At 46.0% G+C, this 21,763-nt stretch overlaps 2 protein-coding genes across 4 annotated transcripts in view; one reads left to right on the forward strand and one right to left on the reverse strand.

Moving 5' to 3' along the window:
* The window catches only part of NGLY1 (N-glycanase 1), a 40,590-nt gene extending 20,872 nt beyond the window's left edge, over window positions 1–19,718 (reverse strand). Inside the window, exons 1-7 of the mRNA XM_040433159.1 lie at window positions 19,582–19,718; window positions 10,728–10,842; window positions 8,919–9,077; window positions 8,330–8,492; window positions 6,140–6,359; window positions 4,351–4,472; window positions 2,495–2,640 (exon numbers count right to left, since the gene is read on the reverse strand). Of these exons, the coding sequence (XP_040289093.1) occupies window positions 2,495–2,640; window positions 4,351–4,472; window positions 6,140–6,359; window positions 8,330–8,492; window positions 8,919–9,077; window positions 10,728–10,842; window positions 19,582–19,688 (1,032 nt within the window). The 5' untranslated portion in view covers window positions 19,689–19,718. The remainder of the gene's footprint in view (window positions 1–2,494; window positions 2,641–4,350; window positions 4,473–6,139; window positions 6,360–8,329; window positions 8,493–8,918; window positions 9,078–10,727; window positions 10,843–19,581) is intronic.
* Window positions 19,719–19,787: 69 nt separating this feature from the next.
* Window positions 19,788–21,763, forward strand: part of OXSM (3-oxoacyl-ACP synthase, mitochondrial) — a 43,776-nt gene continuing 41,800 nt past the window's right edge. The window contains exon 1 of one of the 3 annotated variants that reach the window (XM_040433160.1): window positions 19,788–19,905. The gene's annotated coding sequence lies outside the window, so the exon portion shown is untranslated. Of the gene's footprint in view, window positions 19,959–21,763 lie in introns of all 3 variants that reach the window. The other 2 variants (XM_040433162.1, XM_040433161.1) reach the window with 2 other exon arrangements.

Below are 21,763 nucleotides of genomic sequence, written 5' to 3' on the forward strand. Positions count from 1 at the left end.
ATCCGAGGAGTGAGTAACACGACCGGATGTACGGTCTACGTGGGTAGTGCAATTAGTCCATCTATGGATGGAAGGTCATATGACGGGACGCACGGTATACATTGGTAGTGCCATTACTCCATCTATGGGAGGAGGGAAATATGGATGTACACTTAAGGAAGGGGGAACGCGACTGGATGTACAGCGCTGGTGCGTGTCCATGGAAAGGGGGGTTGCATGAAAAACATCCAGTGGACTTGTTGCAGGGAAGTGCAGCAGTAACTGCATGCACATGCACCACCTTAGAGGGGCTTAATTCTGCAACAGACAGCACACTCAGCACTTGATAGTGCCAGGGTACTTTTTATTTATTTATTTATTCGAAAACTGACACCCCTAGCCCCAACTGGAGGCAAGAAGGGGTTAATTTTAAACTACACAGCCATGTAATGGGGAAGCCAGCCTCAATAAGGTGGCAGGCAAGTAAGGTTTTTTTTTTTGGACAGAGGCCGGGGTCGGAGTTCAGCAGGCTCCTGGAGAAGGGGGATGTCTTGGCACAAAGATTTCGTGATCGGGGGATAGTCCCCGCTCACCAAACTCCAGGATGGAAGCCGGGGATTTGTGTAGCCGCTGGACAACCGGAAGGACTTCCGGACGGAACAGAAGGCCGGGAAGAATGGCCATGGGATTCCCAACCCCAGACTGAAGAGACCTGGGACGGGGGTAGCTGGATGCATCAGTCACCCCAGGAGGGGATGAGAACGCTGGGAAATGGTACCGGTAGGCCCCAGAGGAAGGGGGTGGAGAGAGGGGGGGACACAAGGAGACAACCCGGGCCGGGAGGGAATGCAGTAGGAAAACAGCACTTGGCCGAGGAATGGAGGGGTGGAGAGGGGAGGTGGATGGAGGGGGTTGTACTCACCCTGTGTTCACAATACTCACCCCATCTTTATCCTCTTCTGTTCATCCCCTCCACCCTCAGGGTACCAGCAGGGTCACCTCTTCAGCCACTAGCACCGAGGTGGTAGCGAGGCTGGAGTGGAGGACTGCAGAAATGCAGGTGACCCCATGACTGGCGGGATGCAGGGGACCTGAGCCGCCCTTTGTCCACTTTTGCCTTCTTGGGGAGGTTGGGCGGTGAGGTGAACGGACACCGGCCTTCCTCCCCGGGTAAACAGAGAGGCCGGGCGTCTCTGTTTCCCGTACCTAAAGGGTAAAAAAAGGAAAAATAACAAAAGAAGACGCCCTGCCTCCTACAGACACCAAGCGAAAACTAGTACAATACGTGTTAATGGTCGGCCCACATATAATCAATTAAATTTATTAATAACACTAATTATATATATATATATATATATATTATATATATATATAATACACTCATTAAAACATAGCCATAAAAATAGGTCCAATACATTTTAATGAGTGTGTGTGTATATATGAGTGTGTGTGTGTATATATATATATATATATATATATATATATAGAAATAGAAAAAATTGGACTGCACTCCAGACGGTTTCTTCAGTAAAACAACAGGTAGTGTTTATTCACTGATGTGGTGGCAGCAAAAAAGCGACGTTTCGGCTCAACATGAGCCTTTTTCAAGCATTGATAAAAGTGCAAAGACAGGCATATATAGGTGAACCAATCAAATCATTAGATACATCTGTATCTAATGATTTGATTGGATTTGATTGGTTCACCTATATATGCCTGTCTTTGCACTTTTATCAATGCTTGAAAAAGGCTCATGTTGAGCCGAAACGTCGCTTTTTTGCTGCCACCACATCAGTGAATAAACACTACCTGTTGTTTTACTGAAGAAACCGTCTGGAGTGCAGTCCAATTTTTTTATTATCTACAAGTGGGTAGTTTTTTGCATTTTATATATATATATATATATATATATATATATATATATATATTATATATATATATAAAATCAGTGTTATTAATAAATTTAATTGATTACTTGTGAGCCGACCATTAACACGTATTGTACTCATTTTGACAGCTATTGGATGGTAGCGGGTCGGGCTCTATTCGGGTGAGCTCTCCATTTACTTTATATTTTTACTAAGCTAAAACTGATTAGCTCAGTGTATGCAGGAGGGATATAGCTGAGAGGAGGAGCTAACACTTTTTTTGCCTAGTGTCGCCTCCTAGTGGCAGCAGCAGCTATACCCCATGGTCTCCTGTGCCCCCAATGATACAGGACACAGGAGGGCTTTCATGCACTGGGGGGCACGGCCAGCACTGGAAAGCTGAGGACCACCAAGGGGCTAGGCCCCACCGCTTGGTGCACTGAATCCCTCATTTGCATAAAGAATTAAAGTCTTTTTTATAAGGAATGCCACAACCCAATTTCACAAGACAGGTATCATTAAAATAAGCAAGATCAACCCTACCAGGCAGTATCACGCTGCCAGGCGCTCTTTGAGGGGTTAAAGACGATTGATACAGCCAGATATAATGAATAGTAAAATGTTGTAAAGCAGGTTACCTATCTTACCTCGTCTTTGGAGAATGCAATGATATAGGAAAGCTTTTTCCCCCATCCGACTTCATATAAGAGGGGCTTGTCACAGGCATTTTCACATGGGTCACAATGAAGCCATCTGTTTTGAGATGAAGAGAACACCTCAGTCCAGACATGATCTGCAGGGTGTGAAAACATGCACTTATTTGTGACATGCCGCTCTCCACGTGTTAGTCAATCTGTAAAAACACACTGTGACATCTTTCACCGCCTGTACTGGGTTTTGATAGTTACAGAAATATTAGGGTGGGGTCCCAAATAGCACCAGTGCATATGGCCATTAACAACTTAAAGGGAGTCTGCCACCAGTGATCTCCCTATCCAATTCTTTACATAGACACATAGCTGTGGTTCACACGATTACAACACCGGTTTTCTGTTGCTGATCCGAGGCTCCGTTCCTGAGTTATGATACTTTGCCTTAATATGCAGATGAGGCTTTTGGTGCAATAAGGGCATCGCCATTGCTCTTACTGTAACCAAGCTACACTCATTTCTGTGCCCTCCCTGCAACTGCCTGGCCCTGTCAACCAAAGCAGCCAGGGAGGGGCTGGCCAGAGACAGGAGCGGAGGTCGGGAAGACCAAGGGTGATGCCCTCATTGCACCAAAGGCCTCATTTGCATATTAAGGAAAAGTATCATAACTCGAGAACGAAGCTTTGTAATTAGACGATCTACAGCTATGTGTCTGACGGGGAGGTCGCTGGTGACAGATTCCCTTTAAAGAGGACCTTTTATCTGTTTAGCCCTAGTCTAATTAGGGTCTTACCTTATAGGGCGGCCCCCACTGATGGCATCGCACTTTTTTTTTTTTTTTCGGACGCTGTTGTCCCCCGTCGATTTTGGCGCCTTATATTCTAATTAGCCAACTTGGTTATACTAGGCGGAGACTGCAGCGGTTCTCTTCTCCCTGGCTGTGAGCGCATCCAATCAGAGCGCACCGCTCATACCCAGGGAGGAGCTCTTTAAAAAAACATCAGTGGGGGCCGCCCTATAAGGTAAGACCCTAATTAGACTAGAGTTAAACAGATGAAAGGTCCTCTTTAAGGCCACATACATGTAACCCGAGAAGAACAGTGGGTTCAGCAGACAGCCTAATGTGTATGGGATAATATTAACAGGAAGACCACGGCACTCAGAAAAGAATGTTGCATAAATATCTGATTTATTTTCTTATTTTTTTGTATGTATATATCCATCCGAAATTAATTCATAATTGTATACTGGCCAACGTTTCGGCATCCGATACCTCCACTACTCACAGAACTCAGGCCGTGAACAAGGTCTTGAAAAAGACCGAAACGTTGGCCAGTATACAATTATGAATTAATTTCGGATGGATATATACATACAAAAAAATAAGAAAATAAATCTGATATTTATGCAACATTCTTTTCTGAGTGCCGTGGTCTTCCTGTTAATATTGATACCATATTTGCCACTGAGCACCACCCAAACTACAAGGAGTGCCGTTCAACTCTTGTCTTTAATGTGTATGGGACACTCCCGACTCTCCTCTTCTCCACAGAAGGAGTGGGTGAAGTGAATATTTTCACCCAAACCTTTTGTCCTCCCAGGAGATACCACGAGAAAGCGTCTGGCAGCGGCTTTCTCCTCTCTCCCCTTTGACAACACATAAGTCACGGGAGATAGCGGCTTGGCCGACAGCGATTGAATGTGGGTGGCCAGCTTTAGACAAATCGCATACCCAAAGTAAATACAATGGGCCATATTACTGTAACTGTAAGCACAGAAAATCACATTGGCAAGAACAGGTAAGTGGTGTCATAATAATGAGTCTTGGAAAGTCTTTCCAGCCTCCAGCTCACCTGTGGAGTCCCACACGTATCTTGCTTCCAGCCCTAAAGCCCTGCCGCACAAGGTAAAGCAGTTTGCCCATTCACCGCATCGCCCACGTCTGGCTTCCAGAAGCTTTCCTGGGTCATTGTATCTGAAACGTTTTAAGAAACAAAGGTTTTGAGCAAGCATATTGTTTTACCACTCCATTAAAACAACAAAAAAAAAACAGGACACCTACACTATAATGGGGTCCGTTAGGTTTCCGCTCAGAGGAAGACAAATGTTGTGCGTGCAGGACTTTTGTCTCAGCTTCAAAAATCTTCTTCTAAACGGAAACCTAAACTGACCCAATTATAGTCTATGGGACACGTAGGCTCCGTTCAGCTCAGTTAGGTGACAAACCCGTCCTTTCTGTTCTCCTGCTCCTATAACGGAGGCTGAACGCTGATGTGAACTCAGCCTTACCACAGGTATTTATTCTGTGAGATATTCTCAAATCATGACCGGCAGGAGGGCCCTGAGGACTGAAGTTGAGGAACACTGCCAGAGAATGAATGGTCCGTCAGGGTGCATGCTGATCTGCCGCTCCATCAGATCTGGGGAACGGGACTCCCGTTCTCGGGATTGGTGGAAGCCCCAGTGGTTGGACCCCCAGTGATCAGTTAGTTATCCCCAATCCTGTGGATAGGGGATAACATCTAAACTTGGCACAACCCGTTTACAGCATTTCAGACTTTTTTTAAAATATGAATCAAGCATAGCTCTGTGATTGAAAACTTACAGAATGTGGCTAAGGCAGTGACAGCTAACCTCCGGCACTCCAGCTGTGGTGAAACTACGACTCCCAGCATGCTCCATTCATTTCTAAGGAGTTCTGAGAACAGCCAAGCAAGTGTGTATCTTGCGAGTCGTAGTTTTACCGCAGCTGGAGTGCCGGAGGTTAGCCATCACAGGGCTAAGGGAAGTTTTGCTGGTCTATAATCACTTTTATATCAAATTTCTCGTGAACACAGACGCCATATGTAAAGGCCCTGACACTAGGATATCAAAAGACATGTCAATAAAAGCAACTACTCCTCCAGTAAGTCATACACAAAGTATGATACAGAACCTGCAGGTTTACTCCCCAAGGACGATGGGCAGTCATTGGAAACAAACAGATCAAGCGTTTAATATGTATTTACATGCAGCAGGCATCCTTTCTGTATGGGGATGAATGATCACTATTGCGATCATTCATCCCCATAGAGATTCTTTGTTTGTTAGCAACAGTTCCCTGTTTAATCTGCATAGGTAAATGGGCCTTAAGGAGAACTTGTAACTATGTTATGCAGTGCAATCTGCAGGCAGCATGTTATAGAGCAGGAGAAGCTGAGCAGATTGCTATATAGTTTTGTGTGAAAAGATTCAGTAATTTATACAAGACCACCCCTGTGTACAGCTATCAGTGACTGACAGCTATCTCTGTATACACACTTACACAGAGAATAACACCTCCCCTGTGTACAACTAAAGTCAGAAAGAGCAGAGATATAAATGTATAAATTTACGGTACATGTTTTACTAGATCTTTTTCCACAAAACGATATATTAGTCTGCTCAGCTCTTCCTGCTCTACAACCTGCTGCCTGCAGATTGCTCTGCATTTTGTGATGACAGGTCCTCTTTGAAGGGGAAGCAAAGAAAATCTAAACAGAAACCAGAACAAACATATGAACACATACATGGAACATGTATAGATAAAAAAAATGGGGGGAAAAAAACTAAGATCAGAACAACTGATTCCTTGACCAATATAAGACGGCCTGTAATGCCCACCTTGGGAACCTGTTGATGTGCTGACACTTGTTGCAGTAATGATTCTCCACCCGGTTTGCCCCCCACCGCAGATCATCAGCAGAAGGCGTAAGTGATCCTTTAGCTACAGTCTGCCCTCCACATTTACTGCAAGGAAGGCTGTTCACCCAACTGAAGAACTGTTCCTTAAACCAGCGTAACAGCTCCAACGTCAAGAAGTCCTCTTCATTCATAGTGGTGTCTGTAATGACAGGACATAAGGACACCTTTCACAAAGGTTTAAAGATATTTTATACTTTTATTGAATTTTTTTTTTTTCCAGAGTGAAGCAAAAAATGGAACCAGAATACAACACACGGGAAGCACGGTGGCTCAGTGGTTAGCACTGGGGCCTACATGGAGTTTGTATGTTCTCCCTGTGTTTGTGTAGGTTTCCTCCGGGTCCTCCGGTTTCCTCCCACACTCCAAAGACATACTGATAGGGACCTTAGATTGTGAGCCTCATTGGGGACAGTTTGATGCTAATGTCTGTAAAGCGCTGCGGAATATGTCAGCACTATATAAGTGCGTAAAATAAAACAGTGGGAACATAGTGGGCAACATTGGGAAGTGTTGGTTGGTAATGACTGTAGGAAGTAAGATGGCCCTGGAAAGGTGAAGAAAACACTAGTTATGGTGCCAGACAACTAACTCCCATAGTGAGGTGCTTGTATATAGAGTTTATGTCACTAAACTAATTCTGGGCAAGACCTTGTTCTGAGCCACCATGATCAATTCTAAGGGGGAGATTTATCAAACTGGTGTAAAGTAGAACTGACTTAGTTGTCCATAGCAACCAATCAGATTCCACTTTTCATTTTCCAAAGGAGCTGTGAAAAATGAAAGGTGGATTCCGATTGGCTGCTATGGGCAACTAATCCAGTTCTACTTTACACCAGTTTGATAAATCTCCCTCTAAGTTTGCTAGTGATTCTTTAGGAGTCCGTTTAGAAAGGAAGTCTATACTGCCCTCTAGTTATCCCGTTGTAAATACATATATATTACACTATATGGGGATGGTTTTCCTTAAATAAAGACTCATTGTAAAAGTTGCCAAAATGGCTTGTAATGAATTAAACCATTAGTGGCTCAGCCCCATCAAACCCTGTTAGACTTTATTTCCCATGGCCACACAAACGTGCACATCCATGGAGTGGGTAAATGGGTAAAACCTCCAAAATTGTGTGGCCAGGGTCTGCTGCAGGTGGGCAGGGTTTCAGCCACCTTGTGAAATACTTTAAGGGGTTTTCTAGGAGAATATTGATAGCCTATCCTCAGGATAGGTCATCAATATCTGATAAGTGGGGGTCCGACTCCTGGCATCCCCGCCAATCAGCTGTTTGGCGGGGATGTCAGGAGTCGGACCCCCACTTATCAGATATTGATGACCTATTCTGAGGATAACAACCAATCAGATTCCACCTTTAATTTTTCACAGCTCCTTTGGAAAATGAAAAGCGGAATCTGATTGGTTGCTATGGACAACTAAGTCTGATGAGCACCGCAGCATCTTCTTAGCCCAGTGAAGTCACGTTACGTTCATCGGTCCCATGGCTTATGTGCAGCTCAGTCCCATTCAGGTGACTGCAATACCAAGCACAACCACTATGCAATGCACAGCGCTCTTCCAACAGCTGATCGGTGGCAGTGCCAGGAGTCAAAGCCCCACCTATCAGATATTGATGATCTATCCTGAGGATAGGCCACCAATACTGAAGTCCCTGAAAATCCCTTTAAAGGGGTTGTCCACGATTGATTCGATTTTTAAACTCTGCTCCCTCCTCACCAGACCTGTGGAGGCAAGCATATTTACCTGCTTTCATAGTTCGAGACATCCCGGGCTGTCCTCACTGCACTACAGCCCCCGAATGTAAATTTTCAACATTTCCACTTGGGGACACATCACCGCTGAGGCCAACTATTAGCAGCAGTGCCGGAAGTTTACATACGGGGTGCAGTGAAGACAGGCCAAGATGGAACCAAGTGGTGTGGACCCTTTACAGGTCCAGTGGGGATAGATTGATATAAAAAAATAATAATAATAATAAATAAATAAATAAATAAATAAAAACTAATTTGAAAGTGGACAACTTATTAATTGTCAAAAACGTATTGCACATACGGACACCTGTGGTATTCGCATATGACGTAAAGATACTTCAGATCCATTACCAGACTCAAGACTCCTGGCTTGCTGAAGCTTTTCCTGAGCTCTCGCCTTCAGTTCGGAGACAGGTATGTGTTCTCTTGCTTTCTGCTGAAGCTCGGGCAGCTCGTACGTTAGAACATGCTGAGAGTTTGATTGGAGTGTCTTGAAGAATTTTATTTCAGATGCCTGGAGTGGTATGACGATTGAAGGGTTAAAAGGGTTTTCCGACTTCATTTCACTATGTGTAAAAACATCAAACTGTCTTCTGTTCACTTAATAAATTTGACTTCATTCTCACACAGTCCGTGTCAGGCCCCTCCAGAACCACCTTGCTTGGGCAGCACAATGGTACTGGACATACGACCATGGCAGGAAACTGGCTGCAGTGGTGACGTCCACAGTAAGGGCATGGACGGTGCTGCTCAAGTAAAGACCCTGAGGTCAGCTGCATTAAAAGGCGAATATATTTTTGGAGAAAAACAGAAGTAATTGTGAGAAGAACAATACAAAAATTGAGCGACAAAGGATTTAGTATAAACAACCATGTGGATGCCAAACAGACAATGTGGTAAGACGGGTTGCTGCCCCGCCGTCCTCTCATGGTGTAGTTACCAGGGTGGGGCTTGGTGCTGGCTGTGCGGTCCCTGTAGCCACCGGAGCTGTCACGTCTGATCCGTTGAGGAGTTTGTCTCTCTCTGATGCGATGTGGTCTCGGACCTTCTTCAGCTTCTCTACTGACGCCTTCTTAGGAAACAAAAGATGGGTTTCTCCCTATGGAATAAAAAGAATGAATCTTCGCTGTTTAACCATTTCTTCAAGCCAACACATTCAGTCAAAATGATCAAAACCTTCATTGCCAACAAATGGACATCTGCAAAATGGAAAGTCTGCAAGGGAGGCACATAAGAGAGCCAGGAAGGGTTTTCTCCAATTTCTTTTATAAGCATGCTTGTCTATAGAGACTGGGACCTTTGATAAGAACGCATAGAGGGAGATTGATTAAAACCGGTTTAGTTGCCCATAGCAACCAATCGGATTTCACCTTTCAGTTTTCAGTACTCCTTTGGAAAATGAAAGGATCAATCTTATTGGTTGCTATTGGCAACTAAGCCGTTTTTTGGTTTTTGTTGCCCCAGTTTTAATAAATCTCCTTCTAGGAGTATTAAAGAGGTTTTCTAGTGCTTTAATATTGATGGCTTATCCACAGGAATGGCCGTCAATATCGGATCGGCGAGAATGGGAGCAGCGTTGAAGTCACCAGCTCCATCCGCTACAGAAATGGACATCATAAATCAATATGATTCAATGTGAACCTGTCAGTGCTAGGGAGGTCAGTACGGGAGCTGCCACACACACACGCTGCAAGTTCAATGCGTTAGACTCGCTCATGTGAAACCAGCCTTACTCTTCTGGTACAGGAAACAGAAAAGCGAAACTGCCAGATCTGGCATAACTGGACACCAACAGCACCTGATGGATCCAATTGACTATAATAGGGTCAGTTTAGCCCCCAGTATGGATTGAGGCGTTCTGGCAGACAGAATATACCTGCAGGCAGCAGTAGAGAACATAGTCTTACTTAAAGGGTAACTGTCATATTTTTTTTTATTTGCTAGTTTATTAGAGCTAGGCATGTATACCTGAGTTAGCCTGTCAATGATTGCCAAAAGATCTGTAATTACCTTATAACAGCTTTCATTAATGTCCCCTGTCCCTTTCCACTGGTCCCTTAAAAGACCGTTGCTATGGCTCGTCTGTCTCCGGCTAGGAAGACGAAGGGGCGGTCCTTCACACTGCATGCCTGCATTAGACTTCAGAGTGAGGAGGCGTGTCTCTCAGTAATCCAATCTGATTGGCTGGCAGGGAGCTGCTGGGTACAGCAAGTGTGTATAGAAAGTGAGGGAAAGCAGTTTTGGCCTCAGAGAACTGGCAGAGGAGCCATCTTGAGAAGATCCTCATAATGTAGGATTCAAAACAGCCGTAACTAAGGGAAAAACTCAAGGAAAACAGTGGTAAGTGAAGAAACTAAAGATGGCTTTATGCATAATGCTGCTGCAGCAGTAACATATCCTAAAATAGATTTTTTTTTTTTAATGAAAATATGACAGTTATCCTTTAAAGAGGAAGTCCAATTTTATAATATTTATGGCCATGATAGGACATCAATGTCAGATCAGTGGAAGTCAGACTCCCGGCACCCCCAAGATCAGCTTTTTGAAGGGGTCAGGGAGCTGAGCGCTGCTGCATCCTCTTCAGTGTTTACCTGCACGCCCCCTACAAAGTAGCAGCGGTGCAGGGTAATTCCAGCTGTTTGTCCTATTCAAGCAGGTAAACACTGAAGAGGATGCTGAGCTCGTGTGAGCACCATGGCCCAATTGTTGGCCCAGTACAGTTCAGAAATACATCTATAGAGCAGCATACCTCTTCAAATCCCATCTCAAATAAACACTCAACAGCCCCCGGAACTGGCAAGAGTCTGGTAGAGAAAGCGGTGTTCCCAATTCTTATGGATCGGTACTTTTCTTCATTTGGACTCCTGTTGGATTAATAAGTACAGACATTCAGTGGATTATTAGGAGGAATCATGATGCAGAGTGCTTGTACCTGCCGGAGCAGAGACGCCATCTGTAAACAGCGGATTCGAGGTTCTTGCCCCTCATCAGTACGAAGCAGGGTACGGGGTACACTATGGGCATCTTCACACGGTGAAGTTTCCATGTTTTCCGTGTCCTATCTTTAGTGGTAATACATATGTGGATTTTTTTTTGACGTGGATTTCAAAATCGTATCAAGAAAGAGCCTGTCCTTTCTTAGTGCAGATGTCCGCATGCAGATTAACCCCATTGTATGGTATGGGACTATTCAAACTACAAATCCACAAGAAATCGGAGGGTCGGCCTCAGATTTCTCGAATTTTGGGTATGTCCGGTTTGTGAACCTACCCTGAGGCATCTCATCCAGCTAACCCTGCGCTGTACTATAGAGGGACTAGAAGCCTGATGAAGAGCTGTCTCTGGCATTGACAGGATAGTAGATAAGTGTCTGGTCTATGAGAGTCCAGCTGCTGGGGCCCCCACCATGGGGAGCCTGAGGGTCCTGTGTTCCTCCATATAAATAGATCGCACTGCTGCCCCATTCATCTCTATGGTATGGACATACACATTCAATAGCTGACAGCTATCGGTTCGGCCGCACGTGTCTGTGTATTCTGGGGGCAGAGAGGAGAAAGCCAGTATCAGAAACCTCTGGTGGCATCTTATCTCCTGAGAGAACAAAAGGACGGGGCCAAAACATTCACTTCATCCGATTCTTCTCTCCCTGACATCATGGGTCACACTATACACATTAGGGTCCATTCACATGTCCGTAGCGTGTTTTGCGGATCCACAGATCTGCAAAACACAGACATCGGCAATGTGCGTTCCGCATCGCCGGCACTAATAGAATATGCCTATTCTTGTCCGCAATTGCGGACAAGAATAGGACATGTTCTATTTTTTTCGAAAAAGGAATTGCGGACCCGGAAGTGCGGGCCCGCAATTCCGTATCCGGGCAGCACATCGTGCGGCCCCATAGAAATTAATAGGTCCGCAATTCCGTTCTGCAAAATGCGGAACGAAATTGCGGACGTGTGAATGGGGCCTTAGACTGTTGGCCAAACCCACCATTCTCTGCAGACCAAACACTAATGTGCATGCTGGCTTTAAAGGGGTTGTGCAATGGATTAATATTGATCAACTATCCTCAGGATCGGTCATCAATATCAGATCGGCAGGGGTGCTGGGATCAGCTGTTTGAATGGGTAGCATTGGTGATAGCGATGCTTCCTCTTCAAAGTTTTCCTGTGCGTTACCTCCTTTGCAGCGGCGGTGCAGTGTAACTACTAGGTATCGACCGATATTGATTTTTTAGGGCCGATACCGATAATTTGTGAACTTTCAGGCCGATAGCCGATAATTTATACCGATATTCTGGTAATTTTCATTTTTGAAAAAAAAAAATTCCTACACAAATCTGCTGAAAATTAATATGTTTATTGTTAACGTGTATTTTTTTTTTAAATCTCTTTCATTTATACTTAATATTTTGGTGTTTTTTTTACTAACTTTTAGCCCCCTTAGGGACTAGAACCCTTGTCCTATTCACCCTGATAAAGCTCTATCAGGGTGAATAGAAGCTCACACTGTCCCTGCTGCTCTGTGCTTTGTGCACACAGCAGCATGGAGCTTATCATGGCAGCCAGGGCTTCAATAGCGTCCTGGCTGCCATGGTAACCGATCGGAGCCCCAGGATTACACAGCTGGGGCTCCGATCGGAGGAGCAGGGGAGAGGGGATCCTGTGGCCACTGCCACCAATGATTAATACTGGGTGGGGGGGCGCACTGCGCCACCAATGTTTTTAATACTGGGATGGGGGTGGGGGGCGCACTGCGCCACCAATAATTAATACTTGGGGACTTGGGCGGGGGGGGGCGCACTGCGCCACCAATGATCAATACTGGGGGGCGCACTGCGCCACCAATGAAGAGAAATCTCTCCTGAGGGGTTAACTACCGCGGATCGCAGCTACAGCTCATAGAGGTCGGGAGTCGGCTATGTGATTCTGCAGCCAGCTCCCGCCTCCTGTATATGAATTAATGAGAGATCTCTCTTCATTGGTGGCGCAGCGGCCACAGCCCCTCCCCTTCTCTTGTCCTCCTTCCTGCCACTGGCGGCAGCAGCAGCACAGGGGGGATGGAGACACTGCTTCCTTCTCCCCTGTGCTGCTGAGGGAACACGGAGAGCGCTGACAGCAGCGCGATCTGTGTTCCCCATACGTTATCGGAATATCGGCAAAATAGATGCCGATACCAATAACAGTCAAAATATTGAATATCGGCCGATAATATCGGTAAAACCGATAATCGGTCGATCCCTAGTAACAACATCTGCTTCGTCCCAGGTGATGGGGCGCAGGTAAACTGTGAAGACCACTACCCTCCAAGCAGCTGATCGGTGGGGCTATCGGGAGTCAGCAGTTACACCGATGACCGTTCAGTATCTCTCCAAAGCACAACCTATTTAAAGGGGTTTTCCAACATATTTTAACTGATGACCTATCCTCAGGATTGGTCATCACTATCTGATCGGTGGGGGTCCGACAATCGGGACCCCTACCGATCAGCTGTTTGAAGGGGCACTGGTGCTCTTGTGGGGTTTCGGGAAACCCCTTTAAGGTCATGGATGTTTGATCAGGCACAATGTCTCCTCTGTATGTGCAGCTGGTCCTGTGTGTAGCTGGCCAGCTAGGACCTGTCCTAGGTTGCTAGTATAGCTCATATGTGTATACAGCTAAGGCTACTTTCACACTTGCGTTTTGTGCGGATCCGTCTTGTATCTGCACAGACGGATCCGCACGAATAATGCAAACGCTTGTATCCGTTAATAACGGATCCGTTTGCATTATTAATTCAAAAAAAAGTCTAAGTCAAAACGGATCCGTCCTGACTTACATTTAAAGTTAATGGGGGACGGATCTGTTTTCAATTGCACCATATTGTGTCAGTGAAAAACGGATCGGTCCCCATTTACTTACATTGTAAGTCAGGACGGATCCGTTAGGCTCCGCATAGTCAGACGGTCACCAAAACGCTGCAAGCTGCGTTTTAGCGACTGTCTAAAAAACGTAACAGAGACCAAACGCAGCCAAAGTGATGCATTATAAACGGATCCTTATCCATTCAGAATGCATTGGGGCTTAACAGATCCGTTTTGGATCTCACAAGCGGACCCAGAAACGCCAGTGTGAAAGTAGTCTAAACCTGCTAATAACCTTACGACAGTTCCTATGTTTATGTGTTAAAGACAAAAGCAGTTATTTACAGTGACATCATGTTTTTGGTGTCATATAACTGTTATACATATTGTGTTCACAGAAACAGAAAAGGATAATATGCCTTTAAGATTCATTTTGTAATGTAAGGTAAGCTCAGTGACACAGCAGAAACAAAAAGCATAGTGTTAATCTGTTGTTACTGGGCAGAAGTCTAGACCAATCACAGCCAGCTTCTCATACAGCAAGAGTTTTCACCAATCACAGCCAGCCTCACACACAGCCTGTCTGGGAATTCCCCCAGCTCCTGCTGCTAGAATCATTATTCACCAAAGATAGGAGCTGAAGAGACATTCACTCCACTGAGAGCTGTGTTTTATGGGAACAAGAGGCCAAACTAGGTAGTTAAAACGGTTATACACTCACCTAAAGAATTATTAGGAACACCATACTAATACGGTGTTGGACCCCCTTTTGCCTTCAGAACTGCCTTAATTCTACGTGGCATTGATTCAACAAGGTGCTGATAGCATTCTTTAGAAATGTTGGCCCATATTGATAGGATAGAATCTTGCAGTTGATGGAGATTTGAGGGATGCACATCCAGGGCACGAAGCTCCCGTTCCACCACATCCCAAAGATGCTCTATTGGGTTGAGATCTGGTGACTGTGGGGGCCATTTTAGTACAGTGAACTCATTGTCATGTTCAAGAAACCAATTTGAAATGATTCGAGCTTTGTGACATGGTGCATTATCCTGCTGGAAGTAGCCATCAGAGGATGGATACATGTTCTCATTCTGTTTACGCCAAATTCGGACTCTACCATTTGAATGTCTCAACAGAAATCGAGACTCATCAGACCAGGCAACATTTTTCCAGTCTTCAACAGTCCAATTTTGGTGAGCTCGTGCAAATTGTAGCCTCTTTTTCCTATTTGTAGTGGAGATGAGTGGTACCCGGTGGGGTCTTCTGCTGTTGTAGCCCATCCGCCTCAAGGTTGTGCGTGTTGTGGCTTCACAAATGCTTTGCTGCATACCTCAGTTGTAACGAGTGGTTATTTTAGTCAACGTTGCTCTTCTATCAGCTTGAATCAGTCGGCCCATTCTCCTCTGACCTCTAGCATCCACAAGGCATTTTTGCCCACAGGACTGCCGTATACTGGATGTTTTTCCCTTTTCACACCATTCTTTGTAAACCCTAGAAATGGTTGTGCGTGAAAATCCCAGTAACTGAGCACATTGTGAAATACTCAGACCGGCCCGTCTGGCACCAACAACCATGCCACGCTCAAAATAGCTTAAATCACCTTTCTTTCCCATTCTGACATTCAGTTTGGAGTTCAGGAGATTGTCTTGACCAGGACCACACCCCTAAATGCATTGAAGCAACTGCCATGTGATTGGTTGACTAGATAATTGCATTAATGAGAAATAGAACAGATGTTCCTAATAATTCTTTAGGTGAGTGTATAATGGTCATATTGTTAGTATTGTGTTTAGAACTGTATACTGAACTGGATATACAGTATGTGTTTACTTACAGTTCCACCAATTGCAACCATACAATTGCAAATACAAAATTGCAAGCATTCAGATTCCATATTGCAATACAAATTGCACACAACCATACCAGATCATACTCAACCAATCTGCAAATAATCACTGCTAACTGCATACTGCAAGTAGAACTATTAGTTAGACCTCAGATATACCTTCCAAAGAGATCATAAAAGTGCTTAAATAACTTAAAGTGAGAGTACAGATACTCAAGAGAGAAATATATCCACCATTTTATGTTGAATGACAAGATTGAACAGTTGAACCACCATCTTAATCATACCGCCATTTTGTGATATCTTTTAAACACTTGTTTTGTACATGGACTATCTGCTGCGGATGCAGCAATGTTATATATGAAGAAAAGTTGAAGTTAATAAAGAAGTTATTTCAAGCATTTGGTGTGCTCTTTAAACCCACTGTTTCCATAGAACGGCGCTAGAGGAATTACAGAGTAATAGACAGTCTGGTTAGACTAAAATATCAGAGATATCAGAATTCTTCTAATGCATGGGTGTCAAACATGCGGCCCGCAATGAATATCTTTGCGGCCCGGCAAAGATGCAGCATCGCAGACTGCTATGTATGAGCCGGGAGAGAGGAGGGGCTGGAGTCCGTAACTAGGGGCGGGGCCCGGTGCAGTCACTGTACTCTTACACCGGGCCCCGCCGCTCACCAAAGTATTTATAAACGTGAATCCTTATCCTGTTATTAAGTTGAACTAACGCTGCGCTCTCCCATGTTCCCATGTTCCCCTGTATCCCCACAGCACTTACTTAAGCTTCAATAGCAGGCAGAGCGGACGGCAGCAGTAACGTCACTCACTGACGTCGCGCGTCTGCTCCGCCCACTTTATGAATGAAGCAGGCGGAGCAGACGCGCGACGTCAGTGAGTGACGTTACTGGTGCCGTCCGCTCTGCCTGCTATGGAAGCGTGTGAATCGTAAGTGCTGTGGGGATACAGGGGAACATGGGAGAGCGCAGCGTTAGTTCAACTTAATAACAGGATAAGGATTCACGTTTATAAATACTTCGGTGAGCAGAGGGCCGGTGTATTGGGGGACACTGTTATGAGGGGGATCTGTGGATGATATATAGCAGTGTCATCCACAGATCCCCCCCATACCAGTTCCATCCACAGATCCCCCCACCTCATAACAATGCCATCCACAGATATCCCACCCCATAGCAGTACCATCCACAGATATCCCACCCCATAGCAGTACCATCCACAGATATCCCACCCCATAACAGTTCCATCCACAGATCCCCCACCTCATAACAATGCCATCCACAGATCCCCCATAACAGCACCATCCACAGATCCCCCACCCCATAACAATGCCATCCACAGATATCCCACCCCATAGCAGTACCATCCACAGATATCCCACCCCATAGCAGTACCATCCACAGATATCCCACCCCATAGCAGTACCATCCACAGATCCCCCATAACAGCGCCATCCACAGATCCCCCATAACAGCGCCATCCACAGATCCCCATAACAGTGCCATCCACAGGTCCCCCATAACAGTGCCATCCACAGGTCCCCCATAACAGTGCCATCCACAGATCCCCCATAACAGTGCCATCCACAGATCCCCCATAACAGTGCCATCCACAGATCCCCCATAACAGTGCCATCCACAGATCCCCCATAACAGTGCCATCCACAGATCCCCATAACAGTGCCATCCACAGGTTCCCCATAACAGTGCCATCCACAGATCCCCCATAACAGTGCCATCCACAGATCCCCATAACAGCGCCATCCACAGATCCCCCATAACAGCACCATCCACAGATCCCCCATAACAGTGCCATCCACAGATCCCCATAACAGTGCCATCCACAGGTCCCCCACATGACAGTGCGTCATCCACAGATCCCCCATAATAGTGTCATGCACAGACCACCATTAATTCAAAGCCCACCAAAAGCACAACTTTTGGTTAAAAATATTTTTTTCTTATTTTCCTCCTCAAAAACCTAGGTGCGTCTTATAGTGAAGTTTAATATTTGTATATATATATATATAGGTCTCACTTGTGTTATTGGGCAACGGGATGTTGGGGGTCAGCAGTCATGAAACAACAATGTTGTTCTATGAAAATGTACGATTTTTTTTTTTTTTTTGATGCGGCCCACATAAACTTAAATTTTGTTTTTTTGGCCCATGTTAGCCTTTGAGTTTGACATGCTTGTTCTAATGCCACAGCGCAAAAGGCACTTCATAGTGCTGCGCCTGCCACACTGTGGCCAGCTCATTCAGATGACCAGGGCTAAAGCTGGCCGCACATTCTCCCCCCAAGACATGCATACTCGACCATGCGGAGCATGCGCCTGATCTGAGTGTGGAGAGGAGTGGAAACCGCTGCCAGACGCCTCTAGCGGTGGAATATTTCTACAAGAACAAAAGGATAGACCATGCTAGAAATCCAACAGCCCGATCCTTCTTACCCCCAACATCTGCCGTCGGGGGTTGGTTGCCAGGAAATATATCTGTGTCTTTTGACGCTTCTCGTAGATGTGAACCATTTGCCTGATGACAGTGAACTCTACAGCCCACGTGTAGACTGAACACAAGTGATGGATGAAGAGGACCTGTCTCCTCCCCCCATGTCTGACATCATCATTCTGGAGCATCTTTTCTTATAGCGCTCCCCAGCGCTGTTCCTCCGTTATTCTTCCTGAATAAGGGCTCTTTCACACGTGCGTTCTTTTCTTCCGGCATAGAGTTCCGTCGTCGGGGCTCTATGCCGGAAGAATCCTGATCAGGATTATCCTAATGCATTCTGAATGGAGAGTAATCCGTTCAGGATGCATCAGGATGTCTTCAGTTCCGGACCGGAACGTTTTTTGGCCGGAGAAAATACCGCAGCATGCTGCGCTTTTTGCTCCGGCCAAAAATCCGGAACACTTGCCGCAAGGCCGGATCCGGAATTAATGCCCATTGGAAGGCATTGATCCGGCCTTAAGCTAAACGTCGTTTCGGCGCATTGCCGGAGCCGACATTTAGCTTTTTTAGAGTGGTTACCATGGCTGCCGGGACGCTAAAGTCCTGGCAGCCATGGTAAAGTGTAGTGGGGAGCGGGGGAGCAGCATACTTACCGTCCGTGCGGCTCCCCGGGCGCTCCAGAGTGACGTCAGGGCGCCCCAAGCGCATGGGGCGTCATCCATGCGCATGGGGCGCTCTGACGTCACTCTGGAGCGCCCCGGGAGCCGCACGGACTGTAAGTATACTGCTCCCCCGCTCCCCGCTCCTACTATGGCAACCAGGACTTTAATAGCGTCCTGGGTGCCATAGTAACACTGAACGCATTTTGAAGACGGATCCGTCTTCAAATGCTTTCAGTTCACTTGCAGTGTTACGGATCCGGCGGGCACCTCCGGCAAATGGATACACGACGGACCCGGACAACGCAAGTGTGAAAGAGGCCTTATAGAACAAACTGACAACTGGGCGTTACCATTCAACCTGGTCCAGGGGGTGTGTCCCTGTACAGACACACCCCAACTGGTAACCCCCAGTGTATTCAGGCATTTCTAGGAGGAATAACAGAGAAAAGCAGAACACAGTGCCCTAAGTCTAAGAAACTATTTTCCAGAAAAAATTGAAATCTTCGACACCTGAACGTTGTCGGAAGCCCCTCCATTAAAGTTCCTTGGCTCCTGCCATCGCCTTTAAACTTCTGGGGGGCGATGCAGAGAGCGGCATAACTAAAGGTACCCTTTAAGAGGGGCACAAAAAGGCTTGTCCTGATCAGCACTGTAATAATACCGTTCACTGTACTGTGGGATGACACTCCCCTCAGTATTAATACTATCCATAGGTGTGCGCACAGCTCTGGCAATGAATGACGTCAGATATCTCCTCCGCGTGACGTCACAGCCCACTCACCGGAGTATATTGTCGGCATAGGTGAGCAGCAGCTGGGAGGCGTCCATGAACACCTGGCGCCCGTTCTGACACAGCTCGGTGACGGCGGACGACTCGGCGGACGCCATGACTCTGAGCCCCGGGGCTGTAGGAAGGGAAGCAGGGCGGCACACGGCGCAGGGCCGGATGTGAAGACACACCCGGAACCAGCACCCGGCGCGTCCCCTCCGCAGGTACAGCTAGGAGCTACCACTCCCATCGTGTCCGCCGCACATGCTGGGAGTTGCAGTTCGTCACTGCTCAGGACTGTTTGTGAGTGGCCCCTGTGTCCAGGCAGATCCCAAGGGGACTTCCAGGATTCTTAAAGGGGTTCTCCATTGTTATTAATAAAGTTTATGGTAAATGTCTGCACTCCTCCCTTCTGCTGAGGGCACAGGTTTTATCATTGGGGGGACAAAGTGTATTTTTATTTATTTTATTAATATATATCGTGCCACCATATTTAGAAGAGATTATCTCGTGTCCTTCCCAATCGCCATGGGGCTTGCTATGTAAATTCCAGGTTCTCCGAAATCTGGCTATTGTGGGAAGAGAGTTGGGTCCGTGCTTCCCCCTCCGTCCGATTCCACCTGCGTAGGGATGAGGGAACTTTAGTACGTGGACAGAGTACTCCTACCATCAAGGGGTATCTGACCGAGGGGCAGGCATAGGTCATGTGCTGTCCCTCCTGTACCCCCTATCTGTCTCAATAATCGACCTTCCCTGTGCAAAAAGTTCTGGAATTGCCGTACCACAGCTATTCAGGTCCGTTTGGGGACCGGTTTTTTGATATTGATTAAAAGTGAAGTTTTATAGTTGCCCTCAGTGATATATACTTTTGTTATTGCAACTGTCTTTAATATCAATTCTCAGTGATTATGAGTGAATTTCTGTTTTCAAGTTCCGGTTATCCAAGAATTCTGTTGTGGATTCCGCTACCACAGACAATAAGTTATGGCCCGTGGTAGCGGAATCCATAACGGAATTCTTAGATAACCCAAACCTTGTACGCCGAACTTGAAATACAGAAGCTCACCCAACACTACGCCTGTGGGCTCTTCTGACCAGCTGAGCGGGAAGACTCGGGAACACCTACCAGGACCTGAGCAGGAGAGCCCACTGTGGAATCGGTGGGGTACTTACTGATCAATCTCTTCCAAGAACAGAAGAAGGATGAAGAACACCTTTAACCGGAATGGTTCTGTTATGGGTGGAAACCTATACAAACTGCTTGCAGACCTGATCCTTGGTTGGATTCAAGCTCAGGACCTCAATGCTAACCGTTGAGCCAGTGTTCCTCAGGGCCCACCTACCGGTCATGTTCTCAGGATTTCCTTAGTATTGAGCCAGTGCTATAATTAGTGTCAGTGCATCAGGACTTACCACAGACATTCATTCTGTGGGATATACTCAAATCATGACCGACAGGTGGGACCTGAGGACTGGAGTTGAGGAACACTGTGCTGACCACAGATAGCTGTATAATTGTGATTGTTTGCGTTGGGTTTATACGGTGACTATGATTAAGCAATTGATGAAATTGTACAGGTAGGTGCACACTTCTGTGTAACTGATCCGGCAGAGAACAGCCTGCCGGAGTTTTCGCCGGATTTGGCCTAACCTGATACTGCTGCACACCGCTGGACCTTATTGACTATAATAGGATCCGGCCAGAAAAAAACTGTGCACGCAGAGGTTTTTGTCCAGCTGAAACCTCGCACAAATACCTAAAACCAGCCAGATCCTATTATAGTCAGTTTCGTCCAGCGGTGAACCCAGCAGGATGTTCACCACTGGAATAGCTAGATGGAGGTGTGAACCTACCCTGATTCGCTATAGGAGGACATATAGATGTGGCAGGAAAAAGCAGCAAATTTTGGTGATGGAATATACATGTATTTCATGCAGAGGTTGGAATCCATGGTGAAAATGTGAGCTGATTCTGTGAGATAAAACACATGGTGTGGCTTTGACATCAGTTTGGATGAGTGCTGCCTTCTTTCCTTTTTTTTCTACAATCAAATCATTTGGGGGTTTTAAAACCCCATTTACATCCATCATGCTATTGAGCCCACCAACAATATGCCCGGCTAAACTGGTTGACCAGGGAGTCTTTTTCTTTTCTTTTTAAAAGAAAACATGACTTTCTGATCCTGGATCAAAA

This window comes from Bufo bufo, chromosome 5 (assembly GCF_905171765.1).
Source record: "Bufo bufo chromosome 5, aBufBuf1.1, whole genome shotgun sequence".
Taxonomy (NCBI): domain Eukaryota; kingdom Metazoa; phylum Chordata; class Amphibia; order Anura; family Bufonidae; genus Bufo; species Bufo bufo.